The sequence below is a fragment of the Sardina pilchardus genome, chromosome 14, assembly GCF_963854185.1.
Source record: "Sardina pilchardus chromosome 14, fSarPil1.1, whole genome shotgun sequence".
NCBI classification, from domain to species: domain Eukaryota; kingdom Metazoa; phylum Chordata; class Actinopteri; order Clupeiformes; family Clupeidae; genus Sardina; species Sardina pilchardus.
In genome coordinates, this window is record NC_085007.1 from 21,933,692 (window position 1) to 21,958,691 (window position 25,000).

Below are 25,000 nucleotides of genomic sequence, written 5' to 3' on the forward strand. Positions count from 1 at the left end.
AGTCTCTGTGTGTGTCTGTGTACCTTGAGTTTGGGCAACCGTTTAATGGTCTTCAGCGGTCGCAGCACACGCAGAACCCTCAGGGACTTGATGGTGTTAATGTCCTTCCCTTTTGTCCCTCTGCGTGGGGAGAGATGCTATTAGACCATGGACACACACACTCTCTTGCACACTCTCTTACACACACACACACACACACACACACACACACACACACACACACACACACACACACACTCTCTCTCTCTCTCTCTCTCTCTCACACAGGCACACACACTTTAATTCTCACAAGAAAGGAGTTACCCAATATCCACAACTATCATTCGACCCAGGTTTTCAGGCCATCATGTAACTTGCGTACATGAGCAGACTGACGCATCGTTTTGGTTAGTATAGTTCATGCGCGTGAATGTGGTTATTCTACAGAACACATACCTACCACAGCAGCAGACGCAAGAGCTCTTATGAGACTCTGTAGAATAACAAGTGATGTTGACTCGGAAAAGCCACAAAGAAATAACCCAGGATAAAAGGGGGATAGTGGGACTGGGGGAGGGAGGGAGGGAGGAGGGGGAGGAGGGTCAACATCTTTGTGAAAACCACTGCTGGTTTGAACACTAGCGTTGGCTCAGTCTGCACACACACACAGAGAGATGACACAAAGACCAGCCGGGAGAAAACAAAAAACTCTGACTCATTCTAGGGATGCTGTTATTGTGCTACACACAGACCAATACCACTCTAACCACTCATATGATTGCTGCAAGAAGAAAGCAAACATCAGACCCTTACAGATCTGGAATGATATGGATGTTAGGTGCAATATTATGACCTGGTCTTTCACTGACAGTACATTAAATAATGTAAAATTCCTTTGTAAGTCGGTGTGTGTGTGTGTGTGTGTGTGTGTGTGTGTGTGTGTGAGAGAGAGAGAGAGAGAGAGAGAGAGAGAGAGAGAGAGAGAGAGAGAGAGAGAGAGAGAGAGTGTGTGTGTGTACAGTATGTGTGTGTGATTGATAGAAGATAAAGACTGAGCTGAACAGCTGCTGGGGCGTATGACAGAGTGGAGAGCTCCCTTCTCTGCTCCTGTCCTCCCACTACATCTCTCTACCCACCCAGAGAGGCCACCGAGCACTGGCGGATTTGTGTGTGCACTGTGTGTACACACACGCATGTGTCTATGTGAGTATAGCACTGTTATTTTGCTCATATGCATGCCTGTGTGTGTGTGTGTGTGTGTCTGTCACTCTGTTCCTATGTTTACCTGTGTGTGTTTGTGTACATGTGAGAAGGGGGAAAAAACGAGACCAGCAGCTGCTCCATTTCCCTCTTATCATTTCTGACTTATCATTTCTGTTGAACTGTCATCTTCCCTGGCGTTGCACAAACAAAACCGCCAAATCTGCACAAGGATCAGAGTGTGTCCTGTGGGCCCAGGCGGTGATTACGCCTGCGTTATCACCCTTTCCCTTCTCGCTTGCTTTCCTTTCCCCCATCGGAGTGGAGGGAGGTCTTTGCGCACACACACACTGGCATGCACACACACCCATGCTCCAACCTACTGACGGAGCCATGCGGATGGAGGGCCCGCACCATGCTCCTCCGGACCTAGGGGAGGATAATGAGGCTCCACTACTGGGTCAGATGACGGTGGTGGAGGCAGGGAGGGAGACGGTCTCCCCGCCACCTTTGGTATGATTTTCTTCAATAGCTTTCAGAAGCACCTCCGCACGTTGGCTCCAAGGGTAAAAGGTTAGCATTGATGCTAAAGGACGAGATCATGGCTATTACTGGAAATGTGATGTAACTTCATTACTAGACAACACTACTTTTTAAAGTATCTTGAATTAAGCATAATCTTTTCCTTACTCAGTATAAAAATATTTGAAAATGTTAAAAATCTGAAGCATGTACTATGCATAGTGCAAGATGGCTCACATGTAGGCTAATCTGGATTTTACACTTTCATGGTAAAAGGAAAAGGATGTTTACACATAAAGATGTTGCCCTGAACACTTCCATCAGTCTGTGGGTTGTGTGCTGGGCTGAGGTCACTTACGGTCACAGAGATTATCACAACCCCCCCCCCCCCCCCCCACCTCTCTCTCTAAAAACACTTCCTGTTTACAGCGGGAGGTTCCATCTCCTCCTCATCTGCTCCCCGGAGGGGCCCAATGCGCGTGGCCTCCGCCGTCTGTCACCATCACCCACGGCAACATGAGAACTCAAAGAAACTCAGCACAGTGCTTCTTGCAAAAACTTCCTGTTCTGGCCTTACAAATATGTCATGCGCTAAACAACTGTGCAAAGGCATTCATCTTAACGAATGACAAATATGCCCAAGTTTCTTGTCCTTTTTCTCCAGATAGGAAAAAAAAAGACTCCCAAGAGTTTTCACATGCTGCTTAAGGATTCCGAATACAGTCCCCTAAAGTAAACTTCCCTGCACTTCCCTTTTGCCATTTGCACTGTATTGTGATTTTCCTCTGATGAAGATCGGAAGTCCAAAGTGACGCTGTTGGGAGATCTCGGACCTTTGAGCATCAAGGCTACTGAGTGTTTTTTCCCTTTGTAAGGGCAGGGGTGAGCCTCTGAAAGCTATCAGGACGGAACAGCACAGGGCGTCTGTCCACCTCTGAAAGGGGCAGAGGCCAGGGCACTGGAGGGGGAAGAGGGGGCAAGGGGAGGAGGGGGGGTCACAGAGAGGACAAGTCTCCATGTTGTTGTTTTTTTTGTTTAGTGATATGGAAGAGGGGGATAAGAGAGGGCAGGAGAGGAGGAGAGGAGAGGGCGTAATGTCAGAGATAAAGGCAGTCCCCACCTGGTCACGCTTTGCTGCGATCTGATGTAGACGATGCATGCATGCATGTACACAAACACACACAGACACACAGACACACACACACACACAGACAGAAAGACAGACAGACACATACACACACATAGATAGACAACACACACGTACGGCACACACACATACAGAGATAAGCACAGGAAAAAATTATGGCTGTTGGACAGACAGAAAAGAGCAGAGAACAGAGGCAATGCAAAGAGCTACAGAGGACCTTGAAGCAGAGGCAGAAAATGATAAGCGATTAAAATTGCATAGGCTAACACACACAGAGAGAGCGGGAGAAGCACAGAGAAATACAGAACATTACACTAACAGAAACAACATCAACACAAAAAGTGAAGCATACTGCAACATAGAAAGTGAGAACGTCCTGCAAATTAGTTATTTTTCCCCTATTAATAAATCAAGAAGACAAACTTAAACAGAATCAATTAGCAGAATACAAACTGGGAAGTGAAGATTTCCACATGCATGGAGGTTGCATATAAATGAGCATACAAACACACACACACACACACACACAGACAGACAACCACCCACTCACACACACACAATCTCTCTCACCCACCAACACAAACAAACACACAAACACACACACGAACGCACACACAAACACACACACACACACACACACACACACACACACACTGAGAAGGGAATATAATATAGTGTAAATGATGTCCAACCCTCAGTTTGGAGAACAGAGCTGAGCTGTATGTTACCATTCATCCATTACTGTATATCAAAGTGTGGTTGCTTTATGTAGCTGGCAGACACCCAGACACACCAATGAACCCTTGAGGCTTTAAGCTCAACACTAACTGTAACAGTGACTAACAGAAAGAGTTCCATCTTCTTGAGAAACTGTTCCCTGCTACACTCTGGTGACCTTCTGGTTCTTTTATTTCATTATTGTAGATTCTCCTCTTTTTTTCCCCACTCGGTTTTATTTTGTGCTGGTTGCTCCGCCGTCTGAGTCAGAGCTAGCTGACGCTGTTTTGAAATGCTAATGAGCAGCATCACGGCACATCGGCACGGCAACAATCTCAGTTCTGTCACTTGACACAGCCACCCCCCCCCCCCCCCCCCCACACACACACACACATACATACACACACACACACCCCACACACACACACACACAGCCTCACCCCCCTTTAATAAAACGTCAATCAAGCAGTCCCCTGGAAGTCTCAAGCAGCCCTCATCATGCTGACAGTGAATTCACAGTGGGGGCAGATGAGAGGAGTGGAGGGAGAGAGAACGATAGAGAGAAAGAAAGAAAGAAGGAGAGCGAGAAAACAGGAAGAGAAGGGAGATGAGTGAGCGAGGAACGCAGACAGCAAGCAGGTGAAGCAACTGGACGGCTGCGTCACTCAACAGTTTTGGGAGGACGATGTTGATGTGTTTATCAGACTCCAGGGAATCAGATGGAGAGAAAGAGAGAGAAAGAGACGGAGGATGAGGGAGAGAACACAGAGAGAGAGAGAGAACAGAGAGAGAGAGAGAGAAGGAGGGAGAGAGAGAGAGAGAGGGAGGGAGAGAGAGGCAGAAAGTGGACCAGACACAGAGGCAAACAGGAGGGCAGGCAAATCACAAAGGCATTACCCCATCATGCTCCTGAAAGCATTCAAGCCACCAGAGAGAAGAAGCAGAAGAAAGAGGGACAGAAAGAGAAAGAGAGAGACAGAGAGAGAGACAGACAGACACAAAGAAAGGGAAGAAGAGAAGAAAGCACACAGAGAACAAGTAAATGCAGAGAAAACTACAAGCACATAAGCAAAGATGAAGAGCATTTAAATACAAGGAAGAGATAAGTGAGAAGAGGAAGAGGAAGAGGACAGTGAGATGCACAACTACAGTATTTATACACTGGATCACAAAGTACAGAAACACACGTCTAGTTCATGTCTAATGTTAGCACTCTGCATGAATACTGATGAATATCAAGCTATATTTTCCCGCTCAGTACAGAATAAGGAAATGTGGAGGTTATGCAGAATGAGCAATGCTCTGTACCTATTCAAGATAAGATATACTGTAATATATAAACTGGTGGCATAGCTATACAGTATATGCATACATATGAATTTGGCAGTGGAAAGACAAGGGCTATATCGCTGGTCATGAAGCTTGCTTCCATTTAGATAATGCACATCATTCTCAGTTAAATCACATACTGTGTGTTACATGCAATTATGAAGATTGTGCAGCACTCGAGCCGGGCCACTATCTCTCCAGGAAAATGGAAAAGGCCTGTATTTCCGTGAGGTATTATCCCAGCGGTGGAGGCTGGGCCGGGGGGAACTCTCTCGGCCGACTCCCCGCCACGAACAGGTGGAGACAGACAGCTGTACACCACCACACATATGGAATAATCGCACTCAGGACATTAATGTGTTTCTCCCTGTTTAAAGCAGTGTTGTGAGCTTAGAGAGTGTGTGTGTGTGTGTGTATGTGTGTGTGTGTCTCTGTGAGTGTGTGCATGAGTGTGTGTGTGTGTGTGTGTCTCTGTGATTGAGTGTGCGTGTGTGTGTCTCTGTGAGTGTGTGTGTGTGTGTGTGTGTGTGTGTGTGTGTGTGTGTGTGTGTGTGTGTGTGTGTGTGTGTGTGTGTGTGTGTGCATGTGCCTCTGTGTGTGTGTGTGTGTGTGTGTGTGTGTGTGTGTGTGTGTGTGTGTGTGTGTGTGTGTGTGCATGTGAGGTAGGGATTAGGTAAGAGTTTGAAAGTGAGTGTCAGCTGGGGAACATCTTTGAAACTTATTTAAATAAATTGCTCTGCTCCTTTTTTGGTCTGACAGTGGGGTGAGAGCTAACCTGTGCGACCCAGACTAAAACAGGAAGAGGGAGACAGAGAAACAGAGAGAGAGAGAGAGAGAGACTAGGTAAAACTAGAGGCACACCTACACAGTAATGGTCTTAAGCCTCTCTGGGAAGAATCCAAATGACATAAGTATAAGAGAGATAAAAATACCACAGAGTTACCAACAGAGTTTTGCTTTTCCAGAGAATTTAGCTGCCAACAGACAGCATCTGATCGCCACTCATGAATCATTTGCATCACCCTCGTCTCATCTAAAGCCTCCAGACGGATTTAATGTGACAGGTAGGGGGATTGGTGGATGTCGGAGCGATCAGTCTGACGGGGGGGGGTCATTTCCATAAAGCGATGAGAGAGCGGCCAACTTACGTGCAGGCAAAGGCCACCAGAGCGCCGCTGACCACGATGAAGTCCAGAATGTTCCAGAGGTCGCGGAAGTAAGCGCCGGGATGAAGCAGGAGCCCGAGGTCGATCATCTGGAGAGAAGAAGGAGAGAAGAGAGAGAGAGTGGAGAGAGTCAACACAAAAAGTCCAATGGAGAGAAAATAGAGAATGTAGAGTGAGATGACGTGATATTAGTCAATTGATCGTTGAACACAAAGTACATCCATTGTGAGATTCATGGTGAACATTAGATACATGTGCTGTTTTTTGTTACATAATATGTTTCTTAAGCAAACATGTTTTGCATGTATTTGCTATAAGTGGTATGGTACAATAATAGGTACAGTATATGAATTATATTCATTTGTATATTTAACACCAGATAAATCTACTGTGAGATTCATGGTGAGCAGCATACATGTAGGATAAATCTATGGTGTTTTTTACATACCATAATAGATTTTTAAGCATACTTTTTTTGTGCATGTACCGGTATGCATATGCTATAAGTGGTATGATACATTAAGAGGTACATTAAATGACACATACCAGTGCATATGCAGTACATGAACCATGCATACATCCCCATGCAGTAAACAACACAGGGCACTGACATTTAAATGGACTACGCTTGAACCTTTTTAGGTGCATATGAATAAATGGAATAAACAGAACAGGGCAGAGACGTGGCCATTTTTAAATAGGTTTTCCTTCTTTAAAGTCTGAGTCAGACTGATATTTTCCCCCCCCGGTATTTTTAACTCCCTTTTAGACCCAAGCTCAGAGCGAGGAAAATCAAACCGGCGTGAGCTAATTCCATCCAACGTGGCAGTCACCCAGGCAACCACTCCTCACCTTAATCACCATTTCAAAGGTGAACACGCCCGTGAAGACGTAATCTAAGTACTTCAGAACCTGAAAAAGACAGATAGTGAGAGGGACAGAAAAAGTGTATTATTGACATCTGACAAATGATTTCTTGGTGTATGCAAAGCAATGCACTGTACTGTTATACGATGGCTTCTTCTTTTTCCGGGTTTCCGGGTTTAATGGAGCTTGAATGACTTGGTTTAAACTGTGTCACTGGAGCTACAGTGTATATTTTTTTCTTTTTTTGCAATTTATACTTTTTGTGATACAAATTAAAACAAACATTTAAAGATCTAGCTCCTTTTATCATTTCATATTAGTTCACATTCTAATCTTAATAATTCATCTAGAAAGCGAAATCACATCAGAATTCAGAGTACCACTATTGTGACAAAAATGCTATCATGAGTGACAGGTATTCAACCAATCCAATGAGCTAATAAGACACATACCCACTTAAATATTGGGCCACTGGCTCAGTGATGGAGCCAGTCTCCATGAGACATTAATGATTATCAGTGGTTATGCCTCCCTCCACAAGATGCAGAAATAATCTCTCCATTCTAGGCGGACTCTATCACATGCCAGGGTTGGATATGATGTGGCACTGGCTACCGCTGATCTCCAGACAAGCTAACAAACAAATCCCCGCCTAACCACATATTATCCACCCCCCACCCCACAACAAAAAAACGCCTCAACACATGTCTTTTTAGAAACCCTTCATCATCATAAGCCACATTTTTTCACTCAGAGGGACGAGATAACTGTCAAGTAGCATCCGTCCAAATCACTCTGACAGACCAGTCAATCCTAATGAATGAGGCGGTGAGCCAGAATGAGGAAGAGAACATACTGGAGGATCCGGGGGCTGTGTGCATGTGTGTGTGTGTGTGTGTGTGTGTGTGTGTGTGTGTGTGTGTGTGTGTGTGTGTGTGTGTGTGTGTGTGTGCGTGTGTGTATTCTATGTGTGCATGTGTTAGTGTGTCTGCATGTATGCAATGCACATGCATGTGTTTCGATGAATGTATGTATGTGTGTGTGTGTGTGTGTGGGTGTGTGTGTGTGTGTGTGTACAAATTGCGTGCATGTGTGTGATTGTGTGCACATGTGTGATTACGTATGCTTGTTTGTGTGTGTGTGTGTATGTGTGTGTGTGTGTGTGTGTGTGTGTGTCCATGAACTGAGGCTTGATTAAAGGTTCACTGCTCATAAGCGTGGGGAGAGGCTTCACACACTGAGCGAGGGCATCCAGGCCCACAGCCCACGCCGTTGATGAAATCAAACAAATGGCTCCAGCTAAGCGGGCGGAGGCGTGGAGCTCACACAAGGGCCTGCAGGGTCGTTAAGCCCAGGCTTGGGTGCTTCTGCCAGGGCCACACTCGGCAGCCTCCACACCCCCTATCACCATGCAGAGGGAGCTCAAACGCCAGAGGTGCCACTGGCCGCTAATAGGGAGCTGAACCGGAGGGTGGAACAGCCACTGGACACGCTCACAGGCTAACACATACATCTGTATTTACAAAGAGTCAATCATATAGGACTGAGGACAGTGAAGCTAATATTTCTGAGCCTCTTTTTTTGCAGACAGAATTAGAGGCACTGTGAGTGTAATGGGTGGGCGTGTGTGTGTGTCTGTGCTCGAGTGTGTGTACTATGTGTATGCCCAGTATATGAGAGAATGGGTGTGAATGTTCAGTTCAATTTGCTGTGTTTGTGAGAGAGGTGCTGTGTGTGTGTGTGTGTGTGTGTGTGTGTGTGTGTGGGTGTGGGTGTGGGTGGGTGTGGGTGTGTTTGTGTTTGTGTTTGTGTGTGTGTATGAGTGTGTGTGTGTGTGTGTGTGTGTGTGTGTGTGTGTGTGTGTGTGTGTGTGTGTGTGTGTGTGTGTGTGTGACTCACGTTGTTCCGCGGTGCGTTGGCCATGACGGGATCTTCAGCAGCCAGCGCGATGCTGCTCATCGTGATGACCAGCAGGATGCACATCTCAAAGTAGCGCAGGTTGACCACGTAGTGGCACAGCCGCCTCACCCTGGACCAACACCACAGTTACACAGCATCAGTGAGCATCGCCCCCCCTCTGACACACTGTTACATTAGGCTCACGGCCCCTACACAACAGTCTTAGCGTGTACTCACACTAGGTACGGTTCACCCGTACCGTACTGGAGCACTGTTGCCTCTGGTCCCTGGTCTGCGCTCACACTGCATAATGATTATCAAACCGTACTTGGGTACGATTGAGCTGCTGTGTTCTAGAATCTCTATGCAAATGCGCGTTTTACGCTATTGTTTATTTCGTCATTAATGACGTCCTGTGCTTACATGTGTATTGCGTACCGTACCAGAGTCCACCTACTCCAAGCGTACTAGCGTATCGCACCCCGGTACGGAACGAAGCGATCACACTGGTCAAACAAACCGGACTTTAGGGGCCAAGTGTACTCGGGTACGGTACGAATTGCCTAGTTTGAGTGCGCCCTAAGGGTTCTGTATGCCCATAAATAATTCTACAGGACATTTATGCCCACACTGTACTGGCGCATAAATAACACCATGCATTAATACGGAATGTCACACACCTGTCTAATTCACTTCCACAAATTCACACCACTCACACAAAAAGTAATAAGTTACAGTACCACCGTTAAGACCTACACAGCATTATTCAACATCAGACATCAAGCTCTCAGTCTATCGGTGTTTATCACAGTGCAGTTCACACCTCCTCCTGTACATACTTTAGTAACCAAGATGGATAGGGGAATGGATGGGACTGAACTGATAAGCAGGCCACATCCATCTACGCATCAGTTTAACCATTTATCCATCTGTCCACCCTTCCCCTTATTCGGGCAGCTATCCATCCTCAAACCCATCCGCCTATCCATCCATCCATCCATCCATCCATCCCTCCTTCCCTCCCTCCCTCTCCCTTCCTCTCCTGGGCCAGTGAGACTCACGGGTTGGTCTGTCCAAACACAAACATGGAGCTGTAAGGGAGGATCTGTTTGGGGCCGTTCTCCATCTCCTCCTCCTCTAGCTCCTTCTTCTCCTCGTTCAGAAGGAGGCTCTCCCCGTCCAGGTTATTCACTGCACACACAACAAACACGCAACGTTATACTGGGAGGTGAAAAAATAGCTACTCGCTATATTTGCAGAGCATGGCAGAATTCTAGCACACTCAACATATACACCTGATTGATGTGGTTATGTCATGTGTTTTATTTTCATGCATTGGATAACTCTGCTGAAGGCAATCCATCATAAAGGAGAAATGACTTGGGTAGCTTCCAACTAGCTGGGAAATCCAAGAGGCTAAAAGGCTATGAAAGCTACACCTAGAAAAAATGGTGCTATATAGAACCAAAAATGGTTATTTTGCATGCTTCATACAGTATATGACACCCCTAAATGGAACCCCATCAAAGGAACCCCTAAGGGTTCTTTTAAAGCATGCATGGTTCTATATAGCGCGCCAAGAACCCCTTTTTTTAAGAGTGTAAAGAGTTTGCTATGCTGATACGGACTGGGAATGATGGTGGTCTCGCCGGGCGGTGCTGTGATGGTCACGGGGATGTGGATGCTGGTTTGGCCGCTGCGGTTGTTGTTCTTCATGTTGTCCGCGTCCTCGGGTTTCTCTGCGACGGGCAGCAGCTCCGAGGGAGACTGCAAGGGGCTGGTGACCGAGCCGTCGGCCTCTGTATCTGAGTGTCTGTCTCTGGAACCGATATAAGGACACGAACACACACACACACACACACACACACACACACACACACACACACAGACATGATGAGAGGAGTGCCAACTAAAATATTTAATACACTTTGACTACCTGCTAGTTTTCCCCATAGTGATAATCAATACAGTCTAAGCAGGACACGGAGCTAAATCAACTTACTCACAGAATGCCAATGTTTTGAGCATGGGCTTCTTCAGTACTTTGACTCCAAATCCCACACAATCACTTATGTAACAAAGTAAGAGTTCAACCTCACCTGTGTGCCTTGGAGCGCTCTCGGTCTCCATTCTCCCTGGCCTCGTCTCCGTCCAGCGTGGACTGGGCTCTCAGTAGCCTCTGCTGATGCCTCCTGCGCTCCCCGTTGGCCTCCCTCTCTCCGTCCTTGTGCGCCCTGCTGCGCCTCTCGCCCCGGCCTCCGTTGGACAGCCCGCCGTTGCCCTCGGCCCTGGACTGCCGGTGGGAGTGATGGTGCCTGTGCTCCCTCTCCCTCTCGCCCCCTTCGTCCTCCGGGGATCCAGCCCCCTGGTGGTGGTGGCGGTGCCCGCCGTGAGGGCCTCCGTCCTGGCTGTGGCTGTGCTCCAGCCTCCCCTCGCGCCCTCGTTCCCGGCTGCGGCTGTGGTGGGTGTGGTGCCTGCCGTTGCCGTTGCCGTTGCCGCCGCCGCCGCCAGGTCGACCCTCCCCCTGGGCCTCGCCGTTCTCGTGGGCCGAGCGGTCCCGATGACGGTGGTGCTTGTGCGGGTGCGACTGCTGCTGCTGCAGGAGATCGTCCTGCAAAGCCTCTCCGTCGGCCGCCGGCCTCGTCGGTTTGTCCGCCGCCCCGTTGCCGCCGCTGCCGTCGCCGTTGGCCGCGTTCCCCGGCTCGACCAGCAGGGGGCGGTCGTGGTGCGTCTTCATGTCGGGCCGCAGGTGGAGGGCGGAGGAGAGGCGGCGGCGCTCCTCGGGCTCCAGCTCGTTGTAGAGCGCCTCGCTGCTCGCCCGCAGGTTGTGCCGCCGCAGCTGCGTGGTGCGCTGCTCCCACACCGACAGCTTCAGCGAGCGCTGCTCCCTGCTGCGCACACAGCACAGGGTCAGAGGTCAAAGGTCAAAGGTCACAGGTGAGACGTCAGAGTCCATGAACACTCAACGCGGTTTGGTAGGACCTCATTTGAGAAGGTCATAAGAACTACACAACACTTTCATAAGCCTTACATTTGTAAAATGGTTAGGCGAAAAGAAACCTCTTCATATCTTATTGTTTTCATAACCAAGTGAAATACTTCATAATCTATATCAAACTATGACTTGTTTTTCATCACTATGATTTCTAACATTATTCATATTTATGCTATGCTGAGTGTTAACATGAGTTACACCACTGCTTGGTCAAATTTCCTCTGCCTGCGGCGTCGGGACCTTATTACCACTTCGAACGTGCATTATTTTCCTAGAAACGCACGGCGCGTCGTTGATTATCCCTTTCGTATAGGCTGGGGCTGGTAATATGTAAATGTAATATACATTTAAATGTAAGGCTCATAAAAGTGACAAACAGTCCTTATGCAAAATCACATAATAAGAAAAAGGAAGGAACATGATCATTTCAGAGGGGGATAGCTCAGATAAAACCTCACATGTTTTATCTCTCATTTGACCATTTGTCATATGTGGGCCATATAACAGTCTCAGATGCCTGTTTTAAAGTCTTTATACACTCTAAAGCTGTTCAAAATGTCAGTTTTAGGTGTTTATGATCCATAAAGAGACCATCATTTATGGCACTATATGATGGTGTTCTGCTTCACCTTTGAGCAATGTAAAAAATGAAGATGTAAGTCTACATACTGAATCTAATGGTAGTTTATATGTTCCATGAAATGACTCCTACAGCTACAGTATTTCACAAACATGCTGGTTCAGAAACGAAATACTGTAGCTACAGAAGTTGTATTTTCAGCTTCCTAGAGGACATATGAAAAAAGCTTAATATCGAAATATGTCCTGTGGCATCGATCAGAGTGCATGTTTCCAAACAGGCATTAGGAACAATGGTGTAATTTCAGAGGAAAACATTGTGCAATTTTAGAAGAAAAACAACAACATAAATAATAAAGATGGTCTTTATGGATCTTTTCGGAAGTTGGCTGACCAATGGGAATATTCTTTTAGCATGATCCATGGTCTCCTATGCCTGGACTACTGGCAAACAGGGTACTGAGAACAGTCAAGACTCCTGGGAGTGCTGGAGAGTATTAATGGGGAACACAATAGGATGCATGGGATCTCTGTTCCAACACTACAGCTCTACTACTACTGTAGCTCAACATTAATCCATACCTGCTCCCTCTAAGAGATGAAGACGTAACGGAATAAGGTGATGGTATTACTACTACAAAATTCAGCCCAAATGTGATTTATAAAGCCTTATTTGTCTATGAAGATATGGATTTGTCCATCCAAGATATGGATATGAATTGATACGGATTTGACACAGCTAGGAAATGTGCAAAAAGACCAGTTTAGAAGGAGCGAGGAGTATCTTCCTCCAGTCTCACACTTTACCCTGACCTCATAGGCCTGGGCAGTCACCTGGTATTCCACCACCACCACCACCCAGCAGCTGCCCCCACTGGACCTCTTAACATTTCAACTGTTTCCTCGCTATACTAGATCAAACACAGTATATCTTTTTAAAGATACTTTGAGTATGTTCTCCTTCCATCACCATCAACATTCACACTTTAGTACACAGTGACACAGTTTGCCACTTACTCTCCATAATATTCCTTTACCAACATAAATAGGCTTAATGTCCTTTGATTCACATCAATACTGCCTCGTGTTTATATGAGTACTCTAAACTTCTAAAGCAAGCCTCTGTGTACCGCCTGCTCTGTGAGCCCACACATTGCAGCCACTAAAAACTTGTGTCAAGTGTTTCAAGTTAGTCAAGTAAGAGATCAAACATGTCGCCAGGCCAAATTGATAAAATGAGAGCTATTGTAAAACCTTATTAAGGCCGACTGACTTCTGAGCTCTGTGTTCCCTTTCTATTAGCCGGCCTCCACTGAAGGGGACGAAAACTCATTAAAAAGCTAATTGACCTGAATAAATAACCAGCCAATATCTCCACAGGTCAGCACATTCATTTACTTGGTTGCCCCTGATCTCCACTTCACCGGTCAGAAAAAAAGTAACAGGGGTGACATTTTTCTCACTCATTTCTCCACAGTATAGCCAGTCATGCAAATACAGAACAGCCTGGTGAGGTTTATGTTGTTGCTGGTTGACAAGCAGAGAGTATGTTTGAATATTTCCATTTTCTTAATATTTCAGCACAACTGTTTTGAAAACAAGGACCATTTATCGGAGCGATAAGAGGGTACTAATGCAGACTGCGCAGGCTGCAGTGGAGACGCAGTCGAGCGAGGAAAAGGTCACCGCGTTTTCTTGTTACTATTTTAACCAAAAAATGAAGAAAAAAAGAAAAGAAAACAGACAAAAAAAAAAAACGTGCGCGAGGAGATGGCTGACGAGGGAGAAACATCCATTAAGGCAGTGAGTCATCGTCTGCTCGCAGTCACGAGAGACGAGGCATCGTCATGGCAGCAGTCGCCTAGATGCAGATGCAGAGGCCAGGCTGGCATCTCACTGTGTGTCTGGGACACTGTGCTACTTTCTGCTGTATGATAATTAGCATGTATGACTTCAGCACATCACTATGGGAGAACTGTACCTCATGTAGGAGCGTGTAGGGGAGTACAAATAACTCCTAACGGCAATGGAAGGGTGGGTGAGACAGCGCAGCAGGATGGAAGACAGGTTAGGGACAGACAGGTTTTAAAGCACAGACAGCAACAGCAGCAGCAGCAGCGGGAGAGAGACAGAAGACAACAGTTAATGCACACAAGAGACAGGGGACTCACACAGAACACTTAGAACAGCCGACAGAGCACAGACAGGAGTCAGATCAGAAGCTTGTAAACCCAGAGTGCTGGCGACGGCTAGTCAGACTCAAGTACATACAGTACACAAACACATATACACACACACACACGCACGCACGCGCGCACGCACGCGCGCACACACGCGCAAACACACACACGCACGCACACACACACATAAAAAACATACATATTCAAGACACTGCAAGATGCTGCATTAAATCAAGAGACCAATAAGAATGGGAGCAGACACACAGAAACCTGATACAGACCTGATATAAGCTGACTCTGGATCAGATATGTCCCTGGTCTCTGATCTGAGACACACATGTAGGGACACATTCAACAGTCAGGCCCTTTCTACGACTGGAAGGCTACGGGCCTGAACATCATTTCAGTAACTTCCTAATTAGATTCACTTCAATTCTGTGATGCCAGTTTATGTGTGCTTCTCTTTATACACAGAGGTTTAGTAACGCATCCCATTGGATGCTTTGTGAGACTTTAAAAAAAATAATTTGTACAAAATGTTTTTTTTTATATATACAACATTTTATCATTTATATGTAATTTTTGCCCTAGACAAATCTATTTTTAAAGTCTCACAAGCAGAGATGGACATCCCGGGTTCAGAAAATAAAAATCCTGTCAAGTATTTGAACCATTTAGTAAACCAGCTCATCCTAATTAGCAGCCAAGTAGTAGATCAGATAATTAGTGATATCACCTGTGGGAAGTGCACAGGTACAGTAGAAAGGATATATATGGCAGGACTTCTACTTTTTGGAACCGGGATGTCCGCCTCTGCACACAATGGCCGGGTTTCCCAGATTCGTTAAGAAGCTCTTAAGTGCTAAGAACTTCTTAGGAACGCTCTAAGAACGTTCTAAGAACGCTCCTAAGAAGTTCTTAGCACTTAAGAGCTTCTTAGCGAATCTGGGAAACCCGGCCAATAGCTGTCAGACATCCACGCAATGCCCAGCTGCAGTAGGTCTTGCAAACGTTCTACATGGCCCTGAGGCTATTATGCAGTACAGTAGATCACTGAGACTGGACATGCAGTGGACGAGGAGAAACACACATAGGCCCAGTTAGGAAGCTAAAGCAGTGCATCAACATCATCATCATCATCATCATCATCAGCATCATCTTAGTTCTGCTTGAGAACCACAAGTCTATTCCAATGACGGACAGGACATAAATAAGACTAACAGGCTACTAACAGGGCCCTTCATGTCAGGAGCAGGGCAGTGGGAAAAGCAGAGGGTGGTTGACAGACGAGGTGAGGTGAAGGTTAAGGACAAATATTAAGAGAAAGGGAGAGAGAGAGAGAGAGAGAGAGAGAGAGAGAGAGATAGAGAGAGAGAACCAGGGAGGAGAAAAGACAGGCACACAAAAAGAGGAGGATATGGGAGGAGGAGGAAAGAGGAGAGTAGGCTGAATAGGATGGGAGGAGCGGAGCGGAGACGAGAGGAGGAGAAGCGAGGGTGACGATATCTCAACGGAGAGCAAAAAACTCACGGTGAATGAGCGCTGCAGATGGAGGAGCTGCGAGAGATCGCCCCCCGATTTTGCTTTACAAAACTGCACATGCAAAACAAAAGAAAGAAACAACAACAAGTGATGAGACACGAACGGAACCAAACAGAACCGAACAGAACCGAAGGGTGCGTTTTAGGGTGTGCCACAGAGACAGGCGACGGGCAGGGGTTCAGACGGTGACATCCCGTCCCAGTCCACCTGCTTCCTGTTTATCTTGAATGAACAGAGAAACACAAACATTGGTAACACCTACATACAGTATATAACAAATGACACAGCAATGGCCATTCAGCTGAAAACAAGTCTGATGTCATACTGTAATTATTACAAGTTACAAATAGAAATGCAATCTTTTTTTTTAGACCAATTCCTTTTTGGAAGTGGTCACGGCAAAGTAATTTTATCCTTAATTATGTATGTATGGACCTGTATGTCAGTGTTACCAAAACATCGAATGGTTAAAATGGTTAAAAGGAAAATGTTAATAGTCATAACACAAACCACCCCAAAAGTGCACGTAAAGACGAGACAAACAAACGACACAAATATCGAAAGCACACTGTATGTGTTCCACTGATGTGGTGGACCAAGTGGTGTTTACAAAGACAGCGACTCAATTTGCCTTATTTGAGAAAGCCCTCCTTGATGAGAATAGAACATGTTTTTTCCCTTGGTAATGGGTTAGGGGCACCCTGAGGTCACCAGTTCTTCTGAAGGCTAAAACATTTCAGCCTATTAAGCCCAAATTAGTCCGTCGAATCTCCGAAATCATTAAGTGGTACTTCGGTGTTCAGTAAATAAATTGGTTCAGAAGCTAAAAACACATCGATTTAGAGAAAGGTTCATATATAAAACAAAAAAGCCTTGTGACTTCCATTTGTACAGATTACCTCAGCCACTTGCAGGTACTCCTGACCTGACAAACTACATAGAACATCAAGATAATTTGGATGCAATTTAACATTCAAGGAAAAACTGTGCAGATGCTGAATATGGATCATAGCCCTGCATCGCTGCTAATAATTCCATTTCACAAACAGCAGACAGTAAATATCCGTCAATACAGCAAATGAACCATGGGAGGGTATAGAGATATTGAAGCGCTTCATCATCATCTGCATGTCACTAAAGACAAGCCAGTGAGCACAAATGTTATGACTGATGATTCATGCCTGGAAAACATCTATATATCCCTGCCTATCGCTGAGGGGTTGCCACCACATACATAAATATATACACGAAGAAATGCTGACCAGCTCCATTACCAAAGGGTAACTTGGACGTGTTTTAAGATTCTAGGCTATGGCTGAGGCATTCACGTACACACTGTGCAAAGACTCTTATGTGGTATGAATTATTGAAATATTGAGCAGAAACTCTCCACTGCAAGGGTTTAATTAACTTTTACCCTCGCAATCAAACATTTTCAGTTAACACTCATATGGGACCTGACTGGCCAAACACAAGACATAGGTTACGTAAGATAAGAGGAACATTCAGAACTGCCCAGATATTTACTGTATCTACTCTATTAAAGTGAAAAATATATTCATTATTCAAAGTTTTGGGCTCTGCCCATTTTCAACTTTTAATTGCAATGTCCTGATGAAAGGCATAGACTACTTAAACAAATAACAAGCATCTTACATTAAGGTTTCTGAAATAGGTTTGCAGAGGAACTACATCTTGTGAGAGAGACAGAATAGATGAATTGAAGATTCATTAGAACATCTAACATTTTCCCGGCTGCAAGAAATTGCTTACAAATCAGAATAAGTATTCAAGCCACACCTTTCACATTTGTCAGCAGATATATCGATAGATGAGGAGACATTTTATGCTGCAGTATAAGAAAATATTAAGTTAGCTAACTCTGCTGCCAACCGGGAACTATCAGAAATGTCAGCAAGTCATCAGCTTGAACTCTAATAGCAGCAAAGCTCGCTAACAAAGCTACAGGTTCCAGAAAGAACACTCACCATGAAACACCTTTAAGATGGTGAGGCTACCGCTTAAATATGCATAACTGAGATTGAAATTGTGCATCCATAAATGACACACATTCATTCAATTCTCATCTGAAGAATAGCCATGTACATTTTTTAGGCTAACGAATACTGTTTCATAGAGAACCTACAGTAACTCAAATTCCCTGGACTCAGGAATAGGGGAAATTCACGTTGTATCCTTAGAGCACCTGTACTCTGCAGTACACATCTTCAAAGTGACTAGAGCAGATATGTCATATGAAATTGAAAATAGACAAGACAACGTGGTGAGTTAGACGCTAGATGAGATCAAAAGAGCCTCTAGCGTAGCGGAGGAGGATTTTTTTGCAGACTTACGTTGCGATGGAGATGTTGGCCGCTGAAATGGGGCTGACCTCCTTCACCTCCATGGCCTTCTGAAGGGCCAACTTCTTATTGGCTTCTTCCTCCTGCTGTTCCTCATCCTGGCCAATAGGGATACAGCATCATCATGGGGGAGGAGGGGTATGAACAGTCAAAAGCAGAGCAGTATCAAACAAGGAATCAAACCAAGTTTCACTGACACTTGATGGGATGACTGGTCTTCGCTGGCGTGAGTAAGGACATGTGTAGTGCTTCATTACTACAGTATCTATGGTATATGGACATACAACACCTTCTAAATTTGAAAGGGATATCAAGGCCACAATAGCCTGGCTACCACCAGATCAAGCTCAAACTTTTAAGATTGAACATTAGTCTGGGGAGTCTGCTGAGTATTTTCTACTGCACAAGAGGTGTGATATTGGGCATAGTTCAAATGTACACATTTGGAAAGTCCTTCAAGTAATCAGACCAACGATCTGGGTCCGCCAGATGGATAAGCCAGTTTGTGATTGGTCACAACCACAAGGTTAAATCTGGTGGCATTACAGAATCAACACTTCTCTGCTGCTGAATGACCAGCTGTATAGAGCCCACCTCTAAAGCCTTTCCCGTCATCTATCGGAAATTGGACAAAAACAGGACTGATTGAAATGACTCCCATGTCTTGGAGAGCTCTCTCAATAATGCCTGTACGTGAAGGCCCCCTGGAAATGATGTCAAACAGACGTCAATTTAATTTCTTCCTCCAGTTTACTAATGCAATTCTGGTACTGGAAGCCCTACAAAGCTATGGGATCATAGCAGTTCATTAAGTGTTTCCATTTTTAAGTCACTTTCATCCAAAATAAACCCAATACTAATGAACAAACAACTGTTCAAAGAGACTGCTGCTTTTAAGAGAACCACAAGGCTGTGTTTTCAAAAAGCAGACACAAGAGCATGAAGAGTTCTTGAAAGGAGGAATGAATGCTGTGGCATCAGCACTGTCGTCATGACGCATTTAGACCACTCTGGCTGGCTTTGTGAGTCTTTCTATCAGTGGGTTCGCTGGAAACTGGGTATCGAGAAAAGCTATTGGTAGCAGAGAGCAGGCTTACCTTTGTGAGTTCCTGCGCATTAGCGAGATTGTCGACAGCAATGGCCAAGAATACATTTAGCAGAGTGTCTGGAAGGGTGTAAGCTCAGGATTATCACCATCATGATGAAATGTTCGGTCCTTTCCCAACACACATTCAAAAGTACATTGAAGAAGCACAAGCTCAATTCACAGGTGTCCTCACACTTCCTCTATGAGACTAGAAATGTGTAGCTCCCCAAAAGTACTGAAAGCCTCAGAGAAACCTTGCTTGAGCAGCTGAGGAGAGACATTTAGCTAGAACATATTTTTTTTTCAGAAACACTGACTACTGGTCTGGATCAATTTAAATCCTGAATGAAACCTTAAAAATTCCTACAATCCACCCCCCCCCCCCCCCCCCCCACACACACACACACACACACACACACACACACACACACACACACACTAATGCATATATAGTTGTTACTTCTTGCAGTCAGGCCTGAAAACGAGTTACTTATGCGAAACACGTCTAAGGACTCCATCTGAGAGATAGACACAGAAGCACACATGGACGATGGAGATTACTAAAAACAAAGCTACTAATCCATCCGCTCCTTCGCTTCTCTCCGAGAGAGTGCGCGCACAGGATACAGTTTCCGAAAAGAGTGAGGATGATGAAGTAGACCGAGGAGAACATTCCGCCATGGACGCCCCCCTGGGATTCAATCCCATGATACATCACCGCATTCCAGTCCTCTCCTGTCAGTATCTGTGGGTGGCAGACAATCAGATTTCAACCCTAGGTAGCAGTATTTCATCACACTGTGGACAGGAGGCCCGCTTTTACTCCATAACTCCTCATTATGAGGGCGCACACTGCATTGTATGAGCAACATATTTCTTTTTGAATGCACCAGAGCAAATATAAAAACTCTTAAAAGAGAAAAGTTGCTTACCTGGAAGACTGTCATGATAGCAGAGGGAAAGTTGTCAAAGTTTGTTGTTGGTGTTTCGTCTTCAAAGTTAAACCTGAGGTATAAAGCGAAAAGTCAGTCAACAAATCTGAATAGTTACGTAATTGCAGAGCTGCAGTCAAACTCAAGCACAAAAATATGCCAAATGCACTCTACATAACCTCTAGGAACAAAAAACACAAGTTACAAGTGATGCATAATATCAATAAAAGACCTTATGAGACAACAGATGACAACAGGTAAGGTTAATTACTGTGTTGGCTACGTCCAACATATCCCAGTCTCTAAAGATCATCCCATAACCTGACAGATGACAGGTTTTAAAAAAAATAAAAAAAAATAAAAAAAAACACACACACAGACTTTCACAGCAGCTGCCATATTTCCCTGCACCAACCAGAAGATCTGCACAGGGCTTTGAATCACAATTCATCACCAAACGTTGACATTCACGCCACATAGCAGAAGACCCAGTGATGAAGCATACTGTACACCTCACAATCTATGCCCTGCAGACACATGCATTACACTACATGCCTACATGTGATATATGTGGCATGATTATATTACATCACTTCAAATTCACAACACATATCTTTGGTCCTCTGACAGCCGGTGCAGTTTACTAGCATGATTACACAGCACTGAGGGTCCAGAAGCCATCGGGGTGAGAGATGAGAGAGGGAGGAGAGATGAGAGAGGGAGGAGAGAGAAGAGACAGATGGGGGATCGAGAGGAATGCACGCGAATTCAGTCCTAGCTGTGCTGCTTCAGAGAGTAGGGACATCTCTCGCCATCTTCAAAAAATGTCTGATTAACCCAGCTCTTCAGAGAACATCTCCTCTCATAGCACTAATACAGACAATTGCACTCATTGACTGTGTTTGACATGTGTTTACCATGTTGTAAGTCACTTTGGTTGAAAAGCTTCAGCCAAATGTAATGTAATGTAATAATGTAATGTAATGAGAACAGAGAACACCCCCCATCAAGACAACACGGCCCTTTGTTTCACCCAAAGGGTTACACTAACCAGAGTGTTGTTGTTGCTTTTAGCGTCCATAGTGTCCATACTTTCCAAGAACCTCCACTAGAAGGGAGAGGATAAAGCCTGACCTACATTTCTCCTGCCTCTCGTCCATGAGAGGCCACTCCACACATACAGTAGCGTTACCTCACTGAGCGAGCGCTACAAGCCACTTGTGACCACATATCGCCAACAGATTGCTGAGGTTCTGAAATTTCACCAGAAAATAGCTTAAGGGGTTTATTTTTTTTCCCCAGAGCTTGTATGCTGAAGACCACAACTGGAATTAAATGTTTCTCCTTTTTTAATCGGTGCATTATACTGTGGGTTCTGTTTGAGTGTACATGCCATTATTTTTAAATGTGACCAAATTTGTAGACCAAATCCAGTTGTTGTTGACAGGCTGTGTTCTTTTCTGCTTAAGCTTGCTTGTGTTTATGTTCCGGAATGCTCTTTTTCCACCTAGATCACCTCTTTTTGTAATGTGACTATATCCTGATGAGATTCCATTCAGACCCATGCAAACAAACTGACCGAAGGAAGGGTACAAATGCAAAGCAGCAAGATTCAAAAGGACCAACAGCTGAATGTGAGACCGTGATGGCGACAGAGAGAGGGTCCTGCTCCTGCTTCTCTGCATCTTCTCCGTCTTGTCTACTTCATCTAGTAACTATCTAGACTCATCAGCCCTTTTGATGAACAGAACCCAACTCATTTACATACTCAAGAGCACTCTAATCACGCTAAGTCTAGCCAGGATCTATAGAGGATGCAGTCGTGGGTGGCTTGAAATAGTCATTTGAAGCGAAGAACTTGGCATCTTGGAAGGGAGAGACGTTATTAAGCTTTACCCATTTGATGCGAAGGCATACTGAAAACAATACTGAAAATGTAAGTTCACAATCTTCCCATACGACTGTCCAAGTCCAAGACCCAAGAAGGAGTAGATTTGTACAGTGTAACATACACTTGCAACTATCAGTTCAGATATGCTAAAATCAAAACTTCAGCTGAGCTATACGCTCTTCTGTCAACCACTAATACAAATCCGAACAGATCGGCCTTTTGGGACATATCCTGCCCAAATCAGGTCTGGGTCCACACACACCACTTCAGGGCCAGAGCCGTTACCGAGTCTGCTTCTGACTGCCGTGTGATTTATTCCATTTGAGACACAGGGACGTGGGAATATCGCTCCTCTCTCCACATCTACATCTGTCACTCAGCTGGTTAAAGTGTCTGACAGAAGCTTTCCTCGCGGCCCGCACACAGCTGGCTTCTCTCTACATCGCCGCCGCGGAGACTAAGCTGCGTGACCGGGGTGATCTGAAAAAGGCAGCTTGCAACAATGCGAAGGTTCCACCAATCTGTGCGACCGCACAACTTCACTCAGGGCTAGGCTATGATATAGCATTCACGGGACGTAACAGGATTATCCATCAAATCCATTGATGCCCTATGGTGCACAAGTCAAATGTGATTTTTCCACCAGTGACACATCTCCTTTCACTGTGGTTGGCCACCTCTCAACTCGCCGCTGTCAAGAAATTAGCAGCATGAAGGAAATGCACAAGTGTAAAAGCACATGCAGAGAGCCAGGGATATTTGCTGTAGTCTACTCCCTCGACTCATGCTGTCAACTACTCACAACAAAATAAAAAGCCGAACATAAGACAACTGAATTTTAAACAGATTTGTTCAAACGTCCAAATTAAAACCTCCATGGTGCCACACGGTTTTAGCTGTTCCTGTTGTTGTTGTTTTGCTGCTGTTGTTGTTTTGAGGTTGATTGTGTTTTCATTTGGGTCTCCTTTTTTGTCTAATAGGCCAAAGACCAAAGTGTAATACTGTGTGGTTTAAAGTCATTAGCATACATTACCTCCCTCTGTGGGTAGGCAATTAGGGATGTTTTCCCTCTAAGCAGACTCAAATGCAGTATAGTTTACCAGAGACGCTTCAAACTTAAGTGAATCTCTAAGAGGTCAGTGACTTTTCAGCCCAATGTCTGGGCCTCTATTATGTTATTTAAACCAAATTTAAGCCAAACGCTTAGCTGTGGGTGGTGCGTGCTCTCCATGATTCAATCCCATTTTTTCTGTCACGCCATCCTTACTTCCTCTCTCTCTCTTCAGGGGCTACTGGACCAGCGTTGACCAACCTCAGGGGCTGGTATCCGTTGGATACAGATGCGGAGTGAAGCGTACGGAGGCGCTCTCTGTCATGTGAGAGCAGTTATGTGGCTTGAGGGAGGACATTCCGTGTGTATCTTCCTCTCTTTACACTTCTGAAGTCTATGCACTCACCCAGAGGTGTAGTGTGTGTGTGTGTGTGTGTTTGTGTGTGTGCGTGTGTGATTCTCCGGAGGCATTTGTGCATACACTGACAAATCCACAAGCACACACAGATGTGCCATTTTGGATGGGGAAGCTCCTGTTCACTTAGTCTCACTCTAACATACCAATCTGACGTTGGTGCTCACTTGCATATCAGCCACTCAACCAGCCACAAGTTGGAAGTAAGTCAGTCAATGCAGATCCAATCCCATTCCCTGAACCTGTACCACTACAGCAAAGGCTTGATGTGCAACTTCAACCTGAAATATTTACAGGTTCTCTATATGTCTGCAGCACATTTCTCCAGGCCTGCGGATCTGAGTCTGTGGCCATCCAGTGATACACTACATACAGAAATAGACAAACAAGAGACGCAGTATACAGCAGGAAAAACAAAAACAACAGTGAAATGTCAAGCCAATTAACCTTTTTTTCCCCTTTTTTTGTGTACTCAGATATTTACACTGACAGTTAATCACTGCGCCACATGTACCACACACACATCAAACTCTCCCTCAAAACAAAGAATCGGTACCCAATTCTAACTATTGAACACCTCTCATCCCCTCAGACAGATGCACACACCGCCATCCCATCTGTTGAGAGCATTCACAGACCCACCCAAATGCCACAGTCAGTTTTGTGCTTGACTAGGGATGTCTGATATCAGAATGAGAGAGAGAGAGAGAAAGAAAAAGAGAGAGAGAGGGAGAGAGAGAAAGAGAGAGAAAGAAAAAGAGAGGGAGAGAGAGAAAGAGAGAGAGAAAGAGAGGGTGAGAGAGGGGGAGAGAGAGAGTGTAAAAGAGAAGAGCGGGCAGGAGAGAGGGATGAGGCAGTGATGTCTGGAGGAGGCGTGGGCTGAGGCTGCTGCCAGTGAGAGGCTGGGTTGGGTATTCTTCCACTAATCCCGTCAGTAATGACACTCAGCGTGGAAATGCAAATCCTCACAGCTGTGGCGCTGCCAACCTGTAAGCCCCGACAACCCACAGACGCCGCCATCATCCCAGACACGGAGATGCTTTCGCTCTCTCTTCCGCACTGCCGCGATGGAGGAAGGCATGATGGACAGAGCGCAAGGGAGGAGGGGAGGGGAGAGGAAAGGAGAGGAGAGGAGAGGA

The 25,000-nt window shown here is 45.4% G+C and overlaps 1 protein-coding gene across 1 annotated transcript in view; it reads right to left on the bottom strand.

The window, feature by feature from the left end:
- Nucleotides 1-25,000, bottom strand: part of cacna1bb (calcium channel, voltage-dependent, N type, alpha 1B subunit, b) — a 148,778-nt gene that overhangs the window by 36,791 nt on the left and 86,987 nt on the right. The window contains exons 18-30 of the mRNA XM_062554103.1: nt 20,505-20,577; nt 20,200-20,317; nt 19,583-19,650; nt 18,477-18,583; nt 16,111-16,173; nt 14,382-14,417; nt 10,926-11,714; nt 10,455-10,645; nt 9,888-10,017; nt 8,827-8,956; nt 6,913-6,972; nt 6,043-6,149; nt 24-120 (exon numbers count right to left, since the gene is read on the bottom strand). Of these exons, the coding sequence (XP_062410087.1) occupies nt 24-120; nt 6,043-6,149; nt 6,913-6,972; nt 8,827-8,956; nt 9,888-10,017; nt 10,455-10,645; nt 10,926-11,714; nt 14,382-14,417; nt 16,111-16,173; nt 18,477-18,583; nt 19,583-19,650; nt 20,200-20,317; nt 20,505-20,577 (1,969 nt within the window). The remainder of the gene's footprint in view (nt 1-23; nt 121-6,042; nt 6,150-6,912; nt 6,973-8,826; nt 8,957-9,887; nt 10,018-10,454; nt 10,646-10,925; nt 11,715-14,381; nt 14,418-16,110; nt 16,174-18,476; nt 18,584-19,582; nt 19,651-20,199; nt 20,318-20,504; nt 20,578-25,000) is intronic.